Raw genomic sequence first — 21,104 nt, forward strand, 5'->3', positions numbered from 1 at the left:
AGGGAGACACAGAACTTGAAGCAAGCTCCAGGCCCTGAGCTGTCAGCCCAGGGCTAGACGCAGGGCTCAAAGTCACAAACCGCGAGACCGTGACCTGAGCTGAAGTCTGACGCTGAACCACCCAGGTCCCTCCCTGTCACTTTGGTTTTCTTCAGATCCAAATCACCTGCTTTGTGGCTGTGTCCTTGGGAATCATGTAGTTTTTTCTCATTCTGATTGACTGAAGATACAAGTATGGTAATCACATGTCTCTGAAGGCCTCAGAGATTTCAGCGGAAACTTTCAGACTACAGTGAATGCAGGTTGGCTATGCTTGCTGAAACATGTGATTCTAAACGTGTCTGCCTTCTGCACAAATTAAGGATTAGTGTGATCCTAATAGGCTGTGTTTTATGCCAGTTTAGGATTATTCACTGTCCAGGCCTGTAATATTCTCAAGGAAATCTTGGGCACTGCTCTTTTTTTAAGAATGGAAATGTCAGCAGTTTTATTTGTTCAGTTTCCTGAGCAAAACACCTCCCAGAAACACCTACTTCAGAAAATGTATCAGAATGAATGAGTGCAGAGGTGCTCACCGGAGGTCCTTGGAAACTGGCAATCTCCAGGGCACCTGGGTGGCTCAGGCGGTTAAGTGTCTGACTTCAGCTCAGGCTGTGATTTCGTGTTTGTGAGTTCAAGCCCTGCATTGGGCTCTGTGCTGACAGCTTGGAGCCTGCTTCGGATTCTGTGTCTCCCTCTCTCTGCCCCTCCCCAGCTTGTACTCTCTCTCTCAAAAAATAAACGTTAAAAAAAGGTTTGTTTAATTGACAATCTCAGAAACTTTTACCTAGTAAATGTACCAAAGTATTTGTTAAGTTGCCTGCCGTTGAAATAAAAACATAAATGAACCCCCTCTTGTGTTTCATTATGGTACTGCAAAATTTATTGTTCATTACTTGGGCAAAATTTTTATCAGAGGAGACATTTTTGCAGACACTAAACCATTTTAAGCCTCAGGGCAACCTCCCTGGGAAGTAGGAATGTAAGATGGAAGAGGGGCGCCTGGCTGGCTCATTCGGTGGAGCTTGTGACTCTCGATCTCAGGATCCTCAGTTCGAGTTCCACGTTGGGTGTAGAGATTATTTAAAAAAGAAAATCTTAAAAAAAAAAAAAAAGATAAAAGAACTGAAGCTCATTTACAATAAATGATTTATCGGGGGCGCCTGGGTGGTGCGGTCGGTTAAGCTTCTGACTTCAGCTCAGGTCATGAACTCACGGCTGGGGAGTCCAAGCCTTGAGTAGCTCCATCGGGCTGACAGTGCAGAACCTGCTTGGGATTCCCAATCTCTGTCTTTCCCTTCCTCTCTCCCTGCCCCTCCTCATCTGTCTGCCCCTCCCGCACACATGTGCTCGCTCTCCTTCTCAAAATAAATAAACTTGGAACAAATAAATAAAATAAATGCTTTATCCAACGTCACACAGACACATTGAACCCTACTTCTTTGTGTCACGGAAAGGCAAAAAGCAGCAGGCAGTTATGCTGCAGAGAAGGTGCTGACCTTGAAACCTGGAGCTCACTTGCTATGTGATCTTATGATAGGCTTCCTCACATGAGTTTTCTTATTTATAAAATGGGAATGATATTGACAACATTGATAACACCTCCCTAGTAAGTGTTAAGGTTGAGGTCAACATAGTGATTCACTCATTCACTCAATGGTTTTCTCATAAGAAAGTTCACGGAGGGGCCCCCGGCTGGCTCAGTCAGCGGACCATGCCACCCTTGATCTCAGGGTTGTAAGTTTGAGCCCCACGCAGGGTGTAGAAATTACTTAAAAATAAAACCTTTTTTTTTTTAAAAAAAGATGGGGATGGGAGCCTGGGTGGCTCAGTCGGTTGAGCGTCTAACTTCAGCTCAGGTCATGATCTCTCAGTTTGGGGATTTGAGCCCCGCGTTGGGTTCTGTGCTGACAGCTCAGAGCCTGGAGCCTGCTTCAAAAACAAACATTAAAAAATTTTAAAAAACAAAACAAAACACACGGGGCACCTGGGTAGCTCAGTCGGTTAACCCTCTGACTCTTGGTTTCAGCTCAGTTCGTCTTGTGGTTCGTGAGTTCAGGTGGGGCTCTGCACTGCGGACAGGGATTCTCTCTCTCTCTCTGCCCCACCCCCTCCCTCTCTCTCAAAATAAAATAAGCTTTAATTTTTTTTTAAGTTTAGTTTTTTGAGAGAGACAGACAGCGAGTGGGGGAGGGGCAAAGGGAGTGAAGGAGACAGAGAATCCCAAGCAGGTTCCACACTATCAGCACAGAGCCCAATGTGGGGCTCGAACCCACAGACTGTGAGATCATGATCTAAGCTGAAACCAAGAGTTGGACGCTTAACCAACAGAGCCACCCAAGTGCCCCTAAATTTTTTTCATGTTTATTTATTTTTGTGAGAGAGAGAGAGAGACAGAGTGCGAGTGGGGGAGGGGCAGAGAGAGAGGGAGACGCAGAATCCAAAGCAGGCTCCAAGCTCTGAGCTGTCAGCTCACAGCCCGATGTGGGGCTTGAACCCACGGACCACAAGATCATGACCAGAGCCAAAGTCTGACGCTCAACCGACTGAGCCACCCAGGTGCCCCTCTTTTTAAAAGCATTTTTATTATTTTTTTTTAGTGAAAAAATTTTAAATCAAAATGAATAAATAAACTTAAAAAAATAAGCAAGTTCACGGAACACTACTTTCAGTGCAACTCCCCACCCCTGAAACCTTAGAAATAATTTGCATGTCCATTAACACAGAAATTGACTGTAAATGTATATCCATTCTACAGAATATTATGCAGCTATGAGAAAGCACGACTTACATCTAAATGTGCGGTCCAATATAGTACCATTAGCCAAATGTGGTTATGGAGCATTGGAAATGTAGCCAGTTCAGATTGAGGTGTGCTATAAAGGTAAAATACATACTGGGCTTTGAAGGCTTAACAAGAAAAAAAGAATGTAAGCTAACTCATTAATGTTTTATATTTATTGATTATATGTTGAATGATAATATCTTGAGACATTGAGTTAAACATTTGCATGGATTTCACCTGTTTTTACTTTTTAAAAGTTTTTTATTTATTTACTTATATATTTTTAGGTAGGCTCAACACCCAAGGTGGTGCCTGAACTCATGACCCTGCGATCAAGAATCACATGCTCTACCAACTGAGCCAGTCAGGCACCCCTCCTTTTACTTTTTTAAATGTGAATACTATAGTCTTTAATATTACATATATGGCTCAGATTATATTGTATTGAATACTATGCTGGTCTAGGGATATTCATGATATATTACGAGAAAAAGTTATGACATGTCTTTGGGATTATATATGCATATATATTCACATACTTAATATGATATACATATTATGAATCCATGAATACAGACACATATTATGAACTCATTTAAAAAATTGGTGGCTCAGTTGGTTAAGCATCCAACTTCGGCTCATATCATGATCTCGCGGTCCGTGGGTTTGAGCCCCGCGTCGGGCCCCGTGCTGATGGCTCAAAGCCTGGAGCCTGCTTCAGACTCTGTGTCTCCCTCTCTCTCTGCTCCTTCTCTGCTCTCACTCTGTCTGTCTTTCTATCTCTCAAAAATAAACATTAAAAGACATTTTTAAAAAATAGGGGCACCTGGGTGACTCAGTCAGTTAAGCATCTGACTTTGGCTCAGTTCATGAGCTTGAGGCTCGTGAGTTCAAGCCCTGCACCAGGTTCCAAGCTGACGATACAGAGCCTGCTTGGAATTCTCTCTCCCTCTCTCTCTCTGCCCCTCCCCTGCTTTCATGCGCTCTCTCTCAAAATGAGTAAAACTTAAAAAAAATAAAATAAAATAGAAACAAATCCCTATATATTATGTATGTGAGTGTAGGTGTGGGATATATGTGTGTGTGTTTGTATAGGGATAGAGAAAAGTGGAAGTGTAATACCAAATTATTAACACTGGTGGGGGTGGAGTAGGGAATATATATACATTGAGGAGCAGGGAAAACTTTTTATTTGGCTTGTTGTAAGGAATTTGTGTTGCTTTTGTAGTTGAAAAAGAAATAGGGGCGCCTGGGTGGCTCAGTCGGTTGGTCGTCCGACTTCGGCTCAGGTCATGATCTCGTGGCTTGTGAGTTCGAGCCCCCCATTGGGCTCTGTGCTGACAGCTCGGAGCCTGGAGCCTGCTTCGGATTCTGTGTCTCCCTCTCTCTCTGCCCCTCCCCTGCTCATGCTCGGTCTCTCTCTGTCTCAAAAATACATAAAAACATTAAAAAATATATTTTTTTTTTTAAAAAGAGAAAGAAATAAAAATAAAGTATCTCTAAATGAGTACTTTTCTTTTTTTAAAGTTTATTTATTTGTTTTTGAGAGTTAAAGCACGAGGGGGTAAGGGGCAGAAAGAGAGGGAGAGATGGAGAGAGAGAGTATACCAAGCAGGCTCCACACTGTCAGGGTGGAGCTGGGGCTCAAACTCACAAACCATGAGCAAAAGTCAGACACTTAACCGACTGAGCCAGCCAGGTGCCCCAGATATTTCTTTTTAATTTTTCCTAAGTGAATATTTCTTTTCTATTTAAATTTTCAGTTTAAAATTTATTTATTTATTTTGAGAGAGACAGAGCACATGTAGGGGAGGGCCAGAGGGAGAGAGAGAATCCCAAAGCGGGCCCGAACCCGGGAAACCATGAGATCATTACCTGAGCCGAAACCAAGAGTCGGATGCTCAACTGACCGAGCCACCCAGGCACCCCTAAATGAACATTTCTTAAGCCTGTTCTAAGCCAGGCACTGTAATAGGCTCTGGGCATATCAAAAGGAAGAAGGGGACTCCTGGCTCACTCAGTTTTTGTGAAACATGCAACTCTTGATCTCAGGGTTAGGAGTTCAAGCCCCATATTGGGCATGGAGCCTACTTAAAAAAATCAAATAAAATAAAGATGAAGAAGACAAAGACTTTGTTCTAAAAGGAACTCATAGTCCTGGGGAAGAGACAGAAGAATCAACCAACAATGATGTTAAACTGTGTTAAGGGCCTATAGAGGGATGAATAGGCAGCCCCCATAGGGGAGGGGGGGGTCTCTATTTTATACTCAGGAAGTGGTTTTGGGGAGTGTGCAAAGAATGTTTCTTGGAGAAGCTGATTGAATGAGAGTTGAATTTTGTCTGATGCTTAGTTTTCCAGATGGAGATGGGTTTAAAGGGTGTTTCAGACAGAAGGAACTAAATTTAGGAAGACAGGATGCAAGAAACAGCAAGAGGCCTTTGGAAACTGCCAGATTATGTGAGGGAGTGAGAGTAAATGGAGCTGAACAGGTAGGCATGGTTCATATTTAGAAGGGCCTGATGTGCTAATGGAAGGTTTTCATTCCTAGTGCTAAAGTCTTTGAACTCCCTCATAACACAGAATGACATGATTAGATTTGTATTCCTGAAAGATCATTCCAGCTGCAGGGTGTCCAGAATATAGGGAAGACTGGGGAAGCAATGGTTTCTGCATTCCAAGAGCTTACAGTTTACTTTGGAAAAGAGACAAATGATAACCGTATTTGTCAAGTACTTATTTGACTGGCACTAAGTACTTTATAAAAAACAAATCTTTAATGCTTCACCACCTACCTATGTTGTTCCCTCCATTTTACAGAGAAGGAAACCGAGACACGGAGAAGTCAAGTGACTTACTTATGGACACCCAGGCAGGAAGGTTGAGCTTTGGAATCAAGAATTTAACCCCCATATGACACTGTATCTTAGCTTTATAGTGGACTGTGTTCAGTTCTAAGCTAGGATAGGTGTCTTGGGGACCATCTGACCTGGACTGGGAGAATCAGGTAAGTCTTCCCATCCCAGAGGAGATGACTTCTAGTCTGAGATCTGAGGAGTAGACTAGAGTTAATGAGGAATGAGGCCAGAAAGAACCCTCTAGGAAGAGAGAGCAGATTGTTTAAAGGCCCCGTGAGCTGGGAAAGAACATGGTATATTGAGGAGAGCCAAAAGTCACTCAGCAAGCCTGGGTCATAGAGTGGTGGGAAGAAGGGTTGGTGAAAAAAGCAGGGACCAGACTAGGTAGGTTAAAAATTTTTGTGACTTCATCCTAGAAGCAGTGAATAGCCATTGAGGTACTCAATGTAGGGAGTGACTAGTTTTGCATTTTAGATTACTCTGGCTATTATCCAAAGGATGGGTTGGAAAGAGCAAATCTGCAGGCCTAAGATCAGCTAGAGTGTTGTTCAAGTCATCTAGGAGGCCAGGACTTAGGGGGTCTGGAAAGAAACAGGTTGGACAACTGCTTGTTGAAGGCCTATGACCTAAATTAAACTGACTTATATTAAAGACAAATTTTATAAGGATTTTTTTTCCATATCACCAAGGCTGAAACAGTCAGAACACTATAAAAGTGTTCTCTGTATAGAAATGGGGAGGGGAACATTGGGAGGAAATAAGATTTTGGAGCTACATAGATGTGGGTTTGAATTCTGACTCTGCCACTTACTACATCTGTGACCTTTTATGTGTCATAAGGGCCATCATCAGGTAAAAGCTCTACCCTCTCATTCTGGTCTGAGCCACCATCATCTCTAGCCTGGAATATTACAGTATGTTAGTATTCTGAACTAGTCTGTTTCCAGACTTGCCCTCTTGATCTGATTCTAACAGAGTACCCTTACTTTATTACTTTTACTTTTTTTTTAAAGTTTATTCATTTTTGAGAGACAGATAGAGACAGAGCATGAGTGGGGGAGTGACAAAGAGAGAGGGAGACACAGAATCTGAAGCAGGCTCCAGGCTCGGAGCTGTCAGCACAGAGCCCGCCATGGGGCTTAAACCCACAAACCACGAGATCATGACCTGAGCCAAAGTCAGACGCTTAACCAGCTGAGCCACCCAGGCACCCCTATTTACTTTCATTTTTAAAACAGGGATTATAGTCCTTCTCTATTGAAAAATCTTTCAACGACTCTCCATTTTACTGTTCATTTAATAGCCTGTAGGACCCGAGATCATTTCTATCTTGTTCTCACCTCATCTCCTACTGCTCCCTCTTCACCCCTTGCACCTCCTTCTGTGCCCCAGCCAGAGACCTCTTCATAGTTTTTGGAATATAGGAGGCAGCCTGTTGCCTCAGGGATTTTGCACTTGCCTCTCCCTGTGCTTGAAATGCTATTCGCCTGAATTATTCCCACTGACTGCTCCAGGATCAGATCTTTTGCTCAAGTTGTCATCCTCAGTGAAGACTTACCTAACTATCCTATTTAAAACGATAATATAAAGGGGTATGGAGAAAAGACAAGAAAGGAAGATGGAAGTACAGTATTGTCTTCAGTATTTTAGCAGAGATCGTCTTTCCAGTTCACCACTGTATCCCCATAGTTTAAAACTATGGACGCCCAGACAGAAAATATTCAACAAATGTTTAACTATAACGATAATCCAGCTAACAATTACAAAGCACTTATTAAATAGGCCAGGGTGAGTCCTAAGCATTTTGCATATTTAATCTTCACGATAATCCTACGAAGAGAATACAATTATAGTACTACCTTCATTTTACAGAAATGATGAAATGGAGAAAAGTGAAGCTCAGAGACTCAACAACTGAGGCTCAGCAACTTTCCTAAGGTTACACAGCTAAGAAGTGGAGCGGCGATTTGTGGAACGAAATGAATGAAACTCGGTTTGGCAGTCAGTGCAGGGAAGTGACACGGTGGGAGCGGATGCAACCGGTTCGTGGGAGTGAGCCCCGCAGTGAGGACGCCACGCGCACCTTGCAGCCCAGGTCCAAAGGAGGGTGAAGGGGCTTCGGGAATTGAATCGCGGCGGCTCCACCGAGCCTATGAACCGCTATTACCAGCCGCTGCTCAGTCCCGGGCGCCCTGGGAGCAGGAAGTGGCGGCGGGCGTCGCGCGGGGTGACGTCACGGCGGCGCCGGCGGCGATAGGCGGGGGAGGAGGAGGAGCGAACCGGGTTTGGGGGGCGGCTGCACAGTCTCCGGGATCCCCAGGCCTGGAGGGGGGTCTGCGCGCGGCCGGCTGGCTCTGCCCCCCCGTCCGGTCCCGAGCGGGCCTCCCTCGGGCCAGCCCGATGTGACCGGGCCCAGCGGAACCTGAGTAAAGAGCGGGTCCGTCGCGGAGCCGGAGGGCGGGAGGAACATGACATCGCGGAGGTGAGGAGCCCCGAGGGCCCGGCCCGGGCCTCGGCCCGGCCCCCGCCGCTTTCGATCAGCCCCGCCCGGGAGGGGGCGCCCCGGCCGGGGTTCGGACTCCCGCCGGGGGTCGTGGGGGCAGGCTCTCTCCCAACTTCTAGTCCTCCCTGGGCCGGGGGGCCCGGCGCCACCGTGCCCCCACCTCTCGGGTCCCCATTCATTTCCTGCCTCCCCGAGTTCCGGCTCCCGCAGCCCTGGGGATGCCCGTCAGGACGGGGGCAGGTAGAGCCGCCCGGGGAACCGCGGACGCCAGCGGCCCGGCTCAGCGCCGCATTCCTGACCCATTGCCTCATGAGAATTGCCTCATGGTGATTCCGAAATAACCCCGCTCACTTGGGGAGGCTCCTCGGCCCGGGACGCGGGAGGGGAGAGGAGGGAGTTGCGCGGGGCCAGGCCCCCGACTGTCGAGCCGCTCTGGGTCACTGCCTCTCGCGCGCGTTTGGGGGCTTCACTCAGGAACTTGACCCCTTTTTGTGGCTCTTTGCACCTCTTTTCTCCCCCACGCCTCACGTGCCAGAAATGGAAAAACTGACTGTATCTGCTGCTATTAGAAGTATTTCCTTCCTCCGCGGTCTTCGCTTTGGGAGATGGGAGGGAAGGGAGCTGTATCTGTAGTTAATCCTTAACCACAACCTTAAAAGTCAGGTAACGTTAATCCCTCCCGTTTTACGGGTGTGGAAACTGAGGCTTAGAAGTTACATGCTAGTAAATGACAGGATTTGCACCTAAGAGTCAGGAGGATTAGTGAATTAATGAGATCCTTTTAAAGTTCAGAGTAATAATACGACTAATAGCTAACATTTATTTAGTTGTTACTGTAAACCAAATACATTTAATCCTCACTATAACCCTATGAGAAGAGGAATTATTTCTCTTATTATTATCATTACTATTATCCTGGTTTTAAAGATGAGTAAACTGATTTTCAGAAGTTAGGCAACTTGCCTGAGGTCACTCAACCAATAAGTAAGTGGTGGAGCCAGAATCTCTTCTATTAATCACCATGTTGCTATTATTATTTTGTAACTATTGTTAATCATTTGTGAGCCTTATTTTGTTGGTAAACTGTAGTGTGACTTACTGTTTTCAGATAATGGTCCTTTTATTTTGTATTGCCACTCTTTATTACGATTCACACATAAGACCCATTGTTTGGTCTTTTCCTTTATTGTCTTGTAATGATCACTGTCTTAGACATTTGAAAACTGTGTCAAGCTGTTGGGGTTATTTGAATGAGAGAACTTTCAAAATATTAGGAATGTCTTCTCGAAATACACCTGCACATTTTTCATTCGTGGAAGGAAAAGAGGGAGAGAAAAGAAAACCATAAACTCTTAGGAAGTGAGTGACTTGGACAGGTCTCTTGGCAAGTGCTTACAGATCTGGGTAATATGTAACTGCATTTCAACAGAGCAGTGTATAGCCTCAAATGTTCTAATTCTTTAGGGAGCTTTTAAATAAAACAGTTGTCTATTCTTTAATCTGTCAAATAGCCATTGAACCTTTTGTTCCTTGTGTCTGCTCTTCCAGACAAGTAAGGATCTGCTTCTTTAGGAGACAAAAAGACTGGGGGTTGGGAGTGGGGAAGGGGCCGGGTGGTAATAGACCCTACATTGTCCAGCTTGTTAGCGTAGAAGCAGGGAAGTGCTATAGCCAAAGCAGCAAGTGGAGAGATCATTCCTTTTCTCTGGCCCCCATCTATTATCGAGAAGAAACGTGTGCCACCTAAAAAGTCAGATTGGGAATTATTTATTATTTTTTCAGGCTGTAGGTCTCTTTTATTATTTTTAACCAGCTTTATTAAGGTATAAGTGACACGCAATAAGTTGCGTACGTTCAAGTGTACAATTTGATGTTTTGACATGTGCATACGCTCCTGAAACCATCACCACAGTGAGGGTAATGAACGTATCCATCATCCCTTGTGATGTTTCCTTGTGTCCTTTTTAATCCCTTCCTTGTCAAGTGACCGCTGTTCTTCTTTCTGTCGGGACACATTAGTTTGTACTTCCTAGAATTTTATATAAATGGAACTTTATGTCTGGTTTCTTATGCTCAGCATAATTATGTGGAGATTCATGTTGTAGCATGCACCAAAAGTTCATTTCTCTTTATTGTTCGGTAACACTCCATTGTGTGGGTGTCTTACTGTTTGCTTATCCATCCACCTGTTGATGGACCATTTGGGTCGTTCTGGAGTTTGGCTCTCACAAACAAAGCTGCTGTGAATGTACAAGAGGTATTTAACAAAATACCTGTTGGGGTGGGGGGAATGGCTGGATCATACAGTAGATGTATAATTCACTTTTTTCAGAAATTGCTAAACTGTTTACGTTCCCACCAGTAGCATATGAGAGTTACAGTTACCCCACATCTCTGTCAACACTTGGTATGGTCAGTTTTTAAATTTTAACCATTTTAGTGGGTGTATCCTGGTATCTCATTGTAGTTCTAATTAGTATTTTTCTTGGTGACTAATACTAATTAGAACATTGATCATCTTTTCATGTGCTGTTTTTGCCATCTGTATATCTTCCTTGGTGACGTGTCTAATCGGCCCAACTATTTTCCTCCATATTTATTTAGTTGTTTTTTTGAATTGAGATTCAAGAATTCTTTATTCTGGGGTGTCTGAGTGGCTCAGTCGGTTGAGCGTCCAACTTCAGCTCAGGTCATGATCTCACAGTCCATGAGTTTGAGCCCCGCGTCGGGCTCTGTGCTGACAGTTCAGAGCCTGGAGCCTGTTTCAGATTCTGTGTCTCCCTCTCTCTCTGCCCCTCCCCTGCTCACACTCTCTCTCTCTCTCTCTCTCTCAAAAATAAATAAACATTAAAAAAATAAAAAAAAAGAATTCTTTATTCTGGATACAAGTTCTGTATCAGAATTGCAAGTATTTTCTTTTAGTTTGTGGCTTGTCTTTTCATTTTTTACCAGTCTCTTTTGAAGAGCAGAGGTTTTTAATTTTGATGAAGTCCAGTTTATCAATTTTTTTTAATGGATCATGCTGAGGAAGCTTTGCTTAACCCAAGGCCTCAAATGTTTTTTAAAAGGCTTTAGGTTTATGATCCACTTTGAGTTAATTTTTGTATATTGTGAGGTGTGGAGGCATTGTGTGTGTGTGTGTGTGTGTGTGTGTGTGTGTGTGTTTGTATACATTTTGCGTATGGATGTCCAGTGGTTCTAGTGCTATTTGTTCAAAAGACTGCCTTTCTCGAATTCACACCTTTGTTGAAAATCTGTTGTCCATTTATGTGTGGATCTGTTTCTGGACTCCATTCTATGTTATTGATCTAGTCGTCTGTCCTTATGCCAATACCACATAGTCTTGACTATTGTGGTTTTATTATAAGGTTTGAAATCAGCGTTAGTCTTCCAGCTTTGTTGTTCTGTTTCAAATTATTTTTAACCTCAGTATTAATTCAGTCAACAAGTAGTTATTGAACCAGGCCAGATAAAGCCGGAAGACTGGCAAAGATGCTATTCTTTTGGTCGAGAGAGAGAAAAGAAACATATGAATGAATATCACAATTTCGGGTAGTAAAAACTGCTGGGAGGAATAAAAAACAACAAAGGGGGATAATGTAGTTAGTTTGATGAGTTTAGGAATGATCTTTCTGAGGCGATGATCGTGTGAGTTGATTTCTGAATGACCAATACTATTCTCAATTTTGTTTTGCTTGCTTAATTTAAATCAAAATAATTCTTTGCGGTGTGTTTAGGATTTAGATTTTGTATACATTCGGTAATTAAAACGTAAGTATATTCAGTATACTGATATTTCTCAACATCACAGGTAGGGAAATGAAGGCAGTGAATAATGAAATGACTCCCTCCTCCCCCCATAATTGAGTGGTCGCAGTACCGAATTTAGCTTTCGAGGTGGCTTGTGTGCCTGATTTCTGCCTTGTTCAGCTGACAAAACTGTCTGTATTCTCCAAGCCCTCTTTCAGCATATGGCACATCCTTTACATTTGCTTTTTCGTTTTTCTGAAAGATAGTGTACAATGACTTGAGCCGAGAGGAGCTACATAGGAGCAGAAAATGCAGCTCCTTCTCATACTCCAGGCTTTTGGTTTATCTGTTGCAGGTCAAGTACATTTTGTCCCAGGCTCTCCCTGGTGGCCATGTTTGTTTATCTCCCGTGGGAGTAAATAAACTTGCCTTGCTGAAAAATGACAGTTCTGTGCCTTTCCAATTGCGACTGGGATGTCTTTATTAGTGCTGTGTCCCTGTGTAAGCTCAGGGTTTTGACCAGAGCTGCTCAAATGCAGGGGCCACCGCTAAGATTACTTACCCTTCTTGTACATGGTCAGTGTGGAGCCTGTTGGAGAGTCGCACAAGATCCTGAAAAAGCAGAGCCAGCTCATGCTTGTGATTGTTACTAGCGGGCCTTAGTGGACTTTGTTAGGCAGCCGCCGAACAATAGGATACTGTGGTTATTCCTCTTTCCCTTTGGGACTCGGACAGCCCTTGCCATCCAGTGCTGACGTTTCTGAGGCAAGGCAAATACTGCCTTACCTTTAAGGAAAGGCAAATACTGATGCTCTGTAGGAGTTGTGTACTGCAGCCAAGGCTTTAAGACCCCGAACTGGATTCAAACTCCCTAAATTGCAGCTCAGTTCACGACTGAGTTTTGGAGTGTTGTGTGCGTTTCGTAAACTTGCGTGTGCTGTGGTCCTTGACAACGCTGAAACGTGCATGGTACTATTCATGTTTGCAAGGAGCATTGAATTCAGAGAGGTAGACAGACTTGTGTGCCGATGTCAAATGGGTTTGCTAAAGCTAGTATTAAACTGAAATAGAAATTTATTCGTATAGAATATTCTGTTTAGAATACATATGTTCTCGTATGCTGATATACACATATATATATGCTGTAGGTCTGCCTATACTAAATACATACATATACATGTACAAACACACACACACACACAGACATATAATATGTTTATTGTAAAGATAATGCATTCTAGATTCCAGTCTTTATCATCCCATCGAACCATTCTATTGAAATGTTGATCCACTCACTCAAGAACTGTTGTGAGATGACTATGTGCCAGGCGCTGTGCTAGGCCCTGGGTGGGTGTTTGGGCATTGGGAAGCAGCAAGTATGCAAGTGTTGAGGTGGGGAAGTTCTTGGAGCACTTTAAGAGCAAAAGGGAGACTGGGGAGGTAGGTGGGGACTGGACCACATAGGAACTTGTAAAGTCTTCAAATGTCATGTGGACCATGGAGAGGAGTTTGGATTGTATTTTAAGAGCAGTGCAAAGCCATAGAAGGATGTGATCAGGGGAGTGGCATGAGCTGGTCAGTTTAAAAATATCCTTCTGGCTAGCGTGAAGGAAGGGTTGTAGGAGACACGAGTGGACTCAGGGAGAGCAGACGAGTGAGAGAGAGGCTTTGAACTAGGGTAGCAACCATTTGTAGAAAGACTTGGAGGCAGTTTGCTTTTATTGCCTTGTCATCAGAGCCATGATGCTGACCAGTGAAATTCCATGAGAAGATATTATAAAGACAGAACTATCCACGATTCACTACCATTAAAAAGCTGCCTTAACAACTTTTTTTCTAGCTTCTGTTACTTAGAATGCTGGTCCCTATTGACTGCCCTTTCTTCATGACTTATCCTTTTCCTACAGGATATTAAAATTTAATTAGAAAAGAGGAATATTCTTGTAATCTGCAGGAAGTACCAAACTATAAACTTTCTCCCCAAGGACAAAGATAATGATTTTTTTTTTTTTTTTTGGAGCAGCTGGTACAAAAGATATACCCAGTGTCACTTTATATTTAGTCAAGAAACTGAAATTAGACTTTGGATCCCTAGTTTACTCTTCTTAGCATGGCAGTCTTGAGAATAAGTTCCTGAAATTATCGGCCTGCTTGACTGTTGCCCCACACCCCTGGGGGAAGAGGGTGCATAGATAAAACAAAAAATTCAGCATCATTGTATTTTCTTTTTGGTTCGTCAGCATTTCTTTCTTTTTTTTTTTTTTTTAACTCACTTGACATAAATAAGTTCCTAGCCTCAGAGAGCGAAGGCTTTGTAGAATATGTGTTCACTAACGGGGGGTGGGGGGGTTAGATTTCTGGTGTGATTTCCCAGAAAATCGTGTGGGTTTGTAAACTCTCCTGCAGGCAGGGATTCTGTCTTTTGTTTCTTGAGGCTCACTCAGTCTCATGTGTTTTAGGCATTTTGTTTTTAGACACTGGTTTGTGGCTCTTTTTTCACAAGTGGTGGTGGTGGTGTGTGTATATGTGCACACACATACACGCTCTCAGCTCTTTCTAAGGGATGGGTGGTCCCTATCTAGAACACGTATGACCTGAGATCCTTAGTAAATAATAACGCCAGAAGATGGCCAGTTAGAAGGGATCATCAGAGGCTGGCAGGTGTGCAGGTGTTAGAATGAGCAAAAGGGGGACACTCTTCCTTCCCTCTCTCCTTCCCATGTGACTTTTTCTCTATCCTCCTTTTCCCCATGTATTTTATCCTCCCCCCAAATTCGGTCAACAGCCATTCATCAAATGCCTACTATATACAAGGGAGGATTGGACATTTATCTGTTTCATCTCATCTTGTCTGGACCCATGATATTAATCACCTTGTTGATTAACTCAAATGGAGTTATAGTAATTTGCCTCCTGTAGTACAGATGCATTTGCATTACCTTTTTTTTTTTTTTTTTTTTTTGGTAGACTAAACTCTGCCATTTACATCCACACCAGGTGGAAGATGGGGCCAGGCATAGAGATGTGTGGCCTTAGTACCTAATAGTTCAAGTGTTTATAATCCTTGAGGACAGCCCTGTAATACTAATTTTATTAATTCTACTGTTTGTCTTTACTCTCATTAAGAACTAAGGGATTGAGTGAACTCTAACTTCTCCTTATTTGTGATAAGCATGCTGCACATCCCAGAATTGTCAGTGGTTGGACACAAATATTAAATATAAGTGGGAAAAAGTTTTCAGTGATTACCAGTGCTTTTCGGAAAAAACAGCTCAGGAAAAAGAGTTTAAAATATATCAAAGCTCAAGTAGATAGGGTATGGACTAGCACTTTTAATTTCTAATTATATGCTATTTGAAATAATGTAGGGACAGCCCTTGAACCTTGAAGTTAAGTTTATTAAAAGGCAGTGCAACATAAATGATATATACGTCAACAGGGTCTGTTGTGATACTGACATAATTATGCATGAGTTGAATCTTTCCTGCTATGTTCCATCAGTAATAATAATGATAACAAAGGTGATAGCCAATGTGTATTAAGTTCTTGCTGTGTCCAGCCTTTGTGCTAAATGCTAGTTACCGAGTTTCCTCTGTAAACGTCACCCTCCTCTGTTGACTCTTAATAACATGATAGGCATACTTGTAAGTTGTAAATGAAATAATGGTTTATTTAATAAAGGGGTAAAGAGACCACCATCCAACGGCCGTATCTCCTGTTGCCAGTCTACCTGATGGGTCGGGTGATGTTTACCAGGCTTCACCTTCAGCAGCAGAAGTCACTTTTGTAATGTCTTTTGCGTCCTCAGCATCAGCAGGTTACTCTGTAAGCATTATTCCTGTAGAATATGCAAAGGTGAGAACATGCGGTTACAATAGGACAATGTGTGGTTTAGATCCTGCTGTTAGAAATTTTTAGAAATAAGTAGCCGAAGGTAATGGTTAAAAGTTTGATTTCTGGAGTTTCAGAATTGGCACATGGCATTCAGTAAATGTAGCAGTAATTTTAATCAGCCATGACGGATGAAAGCAAATACTGTGTTGCTTTGTCCTTGCTATCAGGGCTAGTTCACAATTGCTGAAGAAAGGTATGTGTGATAAACGTGGAGAGATCTTTATTTTACAATTTGTAAGTTCTTATTTAAATATGTAATATTTTTGGTAGTAAAACGATAAATCTGTCTTCTTTCTGTCCCCAGACTCTACCTCCATGTGAATTCTCCTCTCTGTCTTACTTATTTTCTTCTCTCTGTCACCCCTTTTTTGGGACCTAGTACAGCCAGCTTCGGGGGTGTAGGCATGGATAACTTACTGGTGATGTAAGTCATGCTGGTGACTGTAGCAAATGGATATTTCAGAAAAATTCTATAGAATTTTTATTTACTTGGGATTCATTTCAAACTTAGAGAAAAGTTACAAGAATAAGAACAGTACAAAGAATACACATATAGATGGCATACCATTTACCCAGACTCAGCACTGTTAACTTTTCATCCCATTTGCTTTATATTCTGTGTGTGTAAATACACGTATATAATATTTTATAATCTTGCCCCAAACATTTGAGGGTAAATTACATATATCATAGTCCTTTACCCTTAAATACTTCAGTGCATATTTTCTTTAAAAAAAAAAGTTTTTTTAACGTTTATATATTATTGAGAGACAGAGAGAGACAGAGCACGAGCAGGGGAGGGATAGCGAGAGGAGGAGACACAGAATCTGAAGCAAGCTCCAGCACAGAGCCTGACGCAGGGCTCGAACCCACCAACTGTGAGATCATGACCTGAGGCGAAGTGGGATGTTTAACTGACTGAGCCACCCAGGCGCCCCTTCAGTGCATATTTTCTAAGAATAAAGTTATCCTTGGGGCGCCTTGGTGATTCAGTCGGTTAAGTGTCTGACATCGGCTCAGGTCACGAAACTCAGGTTCGGATTCTGTGTCTCCCTCTCTCTCTCCCCCCCTCCCCTGTTCATACTCTCTCTCTCCCTCAAAATAAACATTAAGAATAAAGTTATCATTTAAAAATTTTTAAGTGTATTTATTTATTTTGAGAGAGAGAAAGAGAGAGCGTGAGCACACATGTGCGGGGGAGGGACAGAGAGAGAGAGAGGGAGAGAGAGAATCCCAAGCAGGCTCCACACTGTCAGTGCAGAGCCCGACATGAAGCTCCATTGTGAGCAATGAGATCATGACCTGAGCCAAAATTGAGAGTTACGCACTTACCCAACTGAGCCATCCAGGCACCCCTTTTTAATTTTTAACTGTAATAATTTTACCATTGATAATAATCCTTTTGTCTAACCTGTTATATTGTAGCTGTGCCAGTTGACCCAATAATGTCCTTTATAGATTTTTTTTCCTCTTCTAGTATAGGATCCAGTTGTATTTAGCTGTTAGATCTCTTAAATCTGGAATACTTCTATAGCCTTTTGTCTTTTTTTTTTTTAAGTTTATTTATTTGTTAATTTTTGAGAGAGAGAGACAGAGGGTATGAGGGAGGGAGAGACAGAGAGGGAGGGAGAGAGAAAGAGAATCCCATGCAGGTTCTGCACTGCCATCACAGAGCCTGATTCAGGGCTTGAACTCACAACCTGTGAGATCATGACCTGACCCAAAATCAAGAGTCTGATTGATGCTTAACTAACTGAGCCACCTGGGTGCCCCATACAGCCTTTGTCTTTTATGCTAGTGATTTTTGGGAAAAATACATCTCTCCCTTCCCCTATTAAAATAGAAGATTTCTCATTTTGGATTTGTCTGATATTTCATCATTATTAGATATTAGCCTGAGTACTATGTCGGTGATAACTGTGTCCTTCTTGGGATATCATATCTGGAAGTATACAATGTTCACTGATGACGTTGGTCATCATCAGTGATCACCTGGTTAAGAGTTTGTGCATTTTCTCCTTGTATAAAATATTTTCTCTCCTGTAACTAATTAGCAATTGATGAGGAGACAGTGTGAAACCATGCCTGCCTGTATCCTGCCCCCCTCGGGTTTCTCCCTATATTTAGCATCCATTGATGATTGTTCGCATATACAATCTTTACTGTGATGCTTGCTAATTGCATACCAGTAACATTTAAAGTTATGCTTTAACTTTTTACAAGCAGTAGCTTTTTAAAAACAAATGTTTTTTTACACATTTTGAAATATTTCTTTCCAAATTAAAGTGCAAGATGGGGAAACATAAACTTGTGCCTTCTCCTGACCTTTTTCAATCCAAATAATTAGGAAGGGAAAGAAAATTTAGTATTTTACATTTTTTTCATGCTATGATGGCTGGGCTTATTTTGTGTTTAGAAAAATGCAACTCATGGTCGCCTAGGTGGCCCAGTCGGTTAAACGTCCGACTTCGACTCTGGTCATGATCTTGTGGCTCTTGAGTTTGAGCCCTGCATCTGGCTCTGTGCTGACAGCTCAGAGCCTGGAGCCTGCTTCTGATTCTGTGTCTCCCTTTCTGTCTGCCCCTCCCCTGCTTGTATTCTGTCTCTGTCTCTCTCTCCGAAAGTGGGGGGTGGGGGAGGGGGAAGGAAAGAAAAATGCAACTCATATTAGTGAGTAAAAATACATTTCTTTCAAGGGTTTTTTTTTTGATATTCCTTTATTTATTTTTTTTTTTTGTGGATTTATTGAAGGGAAAAACAAATCCAGACCATAGGTGTGATTTAAAAAAAATACATTTAATATAAAAAAAATTATATTTTCTTTTGACTCCTACTAAATTAAACAAAGCTTAAAACTAAACAGTTGATATTCTGTCCACCACAGCCTTGGTAGAATGGTTGCCAAACTTTGTAGAGATGTTTATGACTTTGGTTCTTTCCCTCTAATGTCCCGGTTAAATGTAAAATTTCATTGCTTTAAATGGGATCTGTTTATAGGGCTACCCAATGTGGTCTGCTTTAGCTTGTAGTCCCGTAGAAAGAACCCTGAGCAGCTGTGTTTTTTTTTTTTTTTTTTTTAATGTGTATCTATTACCATGGCTATGAACACCTGCACGTTTACAGGTGAGGGGCCCGGAGAACAAAGCTGGGTGAAGTGCTGTATAGGTGCCAGAGAGGTAACAGAGACGAAGAGAAGTAGACTGAGTGTTCTTTCCCCACTGATGTTAACTTAGTTAAAATATCAAAACGTAGTGTTTTCAAATGCATGAGGGGGCTTTAATAAGTTTCTGTCTTACGCGCTGGGGCTGTGGACGTTTGCTTTGGAAATTCTTATTAAAATTGCCATAGTGTGCAGATTGGGGAAGATAAACTCCTTAGCACTACAAATTGGCTAAGAATTGATTGCTAGAAATAATCATCTTTTTCTTCAAATAAAAGAGTTGGTGGGGCAGGTCTGAGAAGAGCCTTTGCCATCTGACATTTGCGTCTCTACTGACAACCTCTTGTGACACCACCTATGACCCGTGTCTGTGGGGGAACTGTGGATGTGGGAGAGCAGTGACAGTCTCCCCCCATCGCATGGCTGCTCTCATCCTTCCCTTCTAGCCACAGATATTTGAGGAATCCTGTGTGAGCCCCTTTGCTTGGAGCCAGAGGTACACATTACACATTGGTGCTGAAACAGACAGGCTCTCTCCCCCTTGTGAGCTGCCAGTCCAGCCTTTAACCTGGTGGTTGGAGGAACGCGTGCATAGATTTCATGTTGATATCACTTAGGTGCTGTGAGGAGGTAGGATGGGAGCATCTGACCGTGGAGAAAAGTAGGCTTGACCACGAAGTCACCAGAGCAAGAGAGGTTGGGGCCACACCTTGCAGGGTCCTGTGAAATTCTGTTCCTTTATGGTGAGAATTTTATTCTGACTAAAAAGTAAATTCCTAGTTCCAAAGGTGAAACTCTAAGGGCTGCTTCTGTGCTAAGCATTTTATGTCTTATTTGTATCTCACAACAGTGCTGTGAATTAAGTTGTTCTAAGTATAGTGAGCAACCCAGAAATCATAAAGGAAAAATCTGATACATTTCACCATGCCCCGATGAATTTCTGTGTAAAAAGAATACCACAGGGTGAAAAGTGCAAAAGCTAAGATGAATATTTGCCACACATATAATAAAGGATCATTTTCTGGTTGTGTCACGAGCTCCTTCCTATGACGGAGGGAAAAAATGCGAGAGAAAACGAGCTGTGACCAACTGACAATTCATACAAAAGGAAGAAAAAGAGACTTTGAAAATACGAAAAAGTGCTTAGTCTCACCCCGAAATGCAAACTAGAATGGTATTTTTTCCCCATGAATCAGAGCAACAAAGATGAAAAAATCTGGTAACATATGCAGTATTGGCAAAAGTGAGAGAAAACAGGGCCTTTCACACTCAGTTTATGGGAGTCGAAACTGGTACCTTCTTTTGAGTGCAGTTGGGGAGATTTGTCAAAGTGAAAGGCAAACTCTTGCCAAAGCAGTTTTCTAACAATGTGATTTGGAGATGTACTTGAAAAAGTGTATAACGGTGATTGTAACGGATATGTTCTGCTGCATTGTTTGTAATAGCGAAACCTAGGCATGAGGTAAATATCCTATACTGGCGATTAAATTCTGGGCGGTATATTCATACGATGGAATATCATGTAGCTGTTAAAAAGAACGCACTGCTATAGAAGGATCTTCAAGTTGTAGTAGGTGAAAAAAATTGGGGTATAGATCAGGAGGATGCCGTGCGTGTGTGTTTGCACACATGCGCATGTTACTATGCCCATTTTATAGATGAGTTAACAGTGAGATGAAATAACTAGCCCGCGGCCACATGCAGCTGGGATGTGAACCAGGGCAATCTAGCTGCAGCCCATGTTCCTACCTATAAGGCTTTGCCACCCCATGCCAGTGATTCCCAGCCTTTTCAACCCAGGGGGGGGTTCCTCTTTTTTTTTTTTTTTTAAGCATAAACCTAATATTCTGAAAAAAATTGTTTCCAAACCTGCATTTATTGTATAATAATTGGTTTTCCCTTTTTTCTTCCTTTTTTTTTAAGAAGGCAGCATTATGCCTTCTGAAAAAAATTGTTTCCAAATCTGAATTTATTATATAGTAATTGTTTCTTTCTTTCTTTCTTTCTTTCTTCCTTCCTTCCTTCCTTCCTTCCTTCCTTCCTTCCTTTCTTTTCTTTTCTTTTCTTTTCTTTTCTTTTCTTTTCTTTTCTTTTCTTTTCTTTCTTTCTGGTAGAA

At 42.3% G+C, this 21,104-nt stretch overlaps 1 protein-coding gene across 2 annotated transcripts in view; it reads left to right on the forward strand.

Annotated features, from left to right (window-relative positions):
* The first annotated feature begins 7,924 nt into the window (after window positions 1-7,924).
* The window catches only part of PTPN11 (protein tyrosine phosphatase non-receptor type 11), a 79,240-nt gene continuing 66,060 nt past the window's right edge, over window positions 7,925-21,104 (forward strand). For both annotated transcript variants that reach the window (XM_027044272.2, XM_027044273.2), the window contains exon 1: window positions 7,925-8,163. In XM_027044272.2, the coding sequence (XP_026900073.1) occupies window positions 8,150-8,163 (14 nt within the window). In that variant the 5' untranslated portion in view covers window positions 7,925-8,149. The remainder of the gene's footprint in view (window positions 8,164-21,104) is intronic.

This window comes from Acinonyx jubatus, chromosome D3 (genome assembly GCF_027475565.1).
Source record: "Acinonyx jubatus isolate Ajub_Pintada_27869175 chromosome D3, VMU_Ajub_asm_v1.0, whole genome shotgun sequence".
Classification (NCBI taxonomy): Eukaryota; Metazoa; Chordata; class Mammalia; order Carnivora; family Felidae; genus Acinonyx; species Acinonyx jubatus.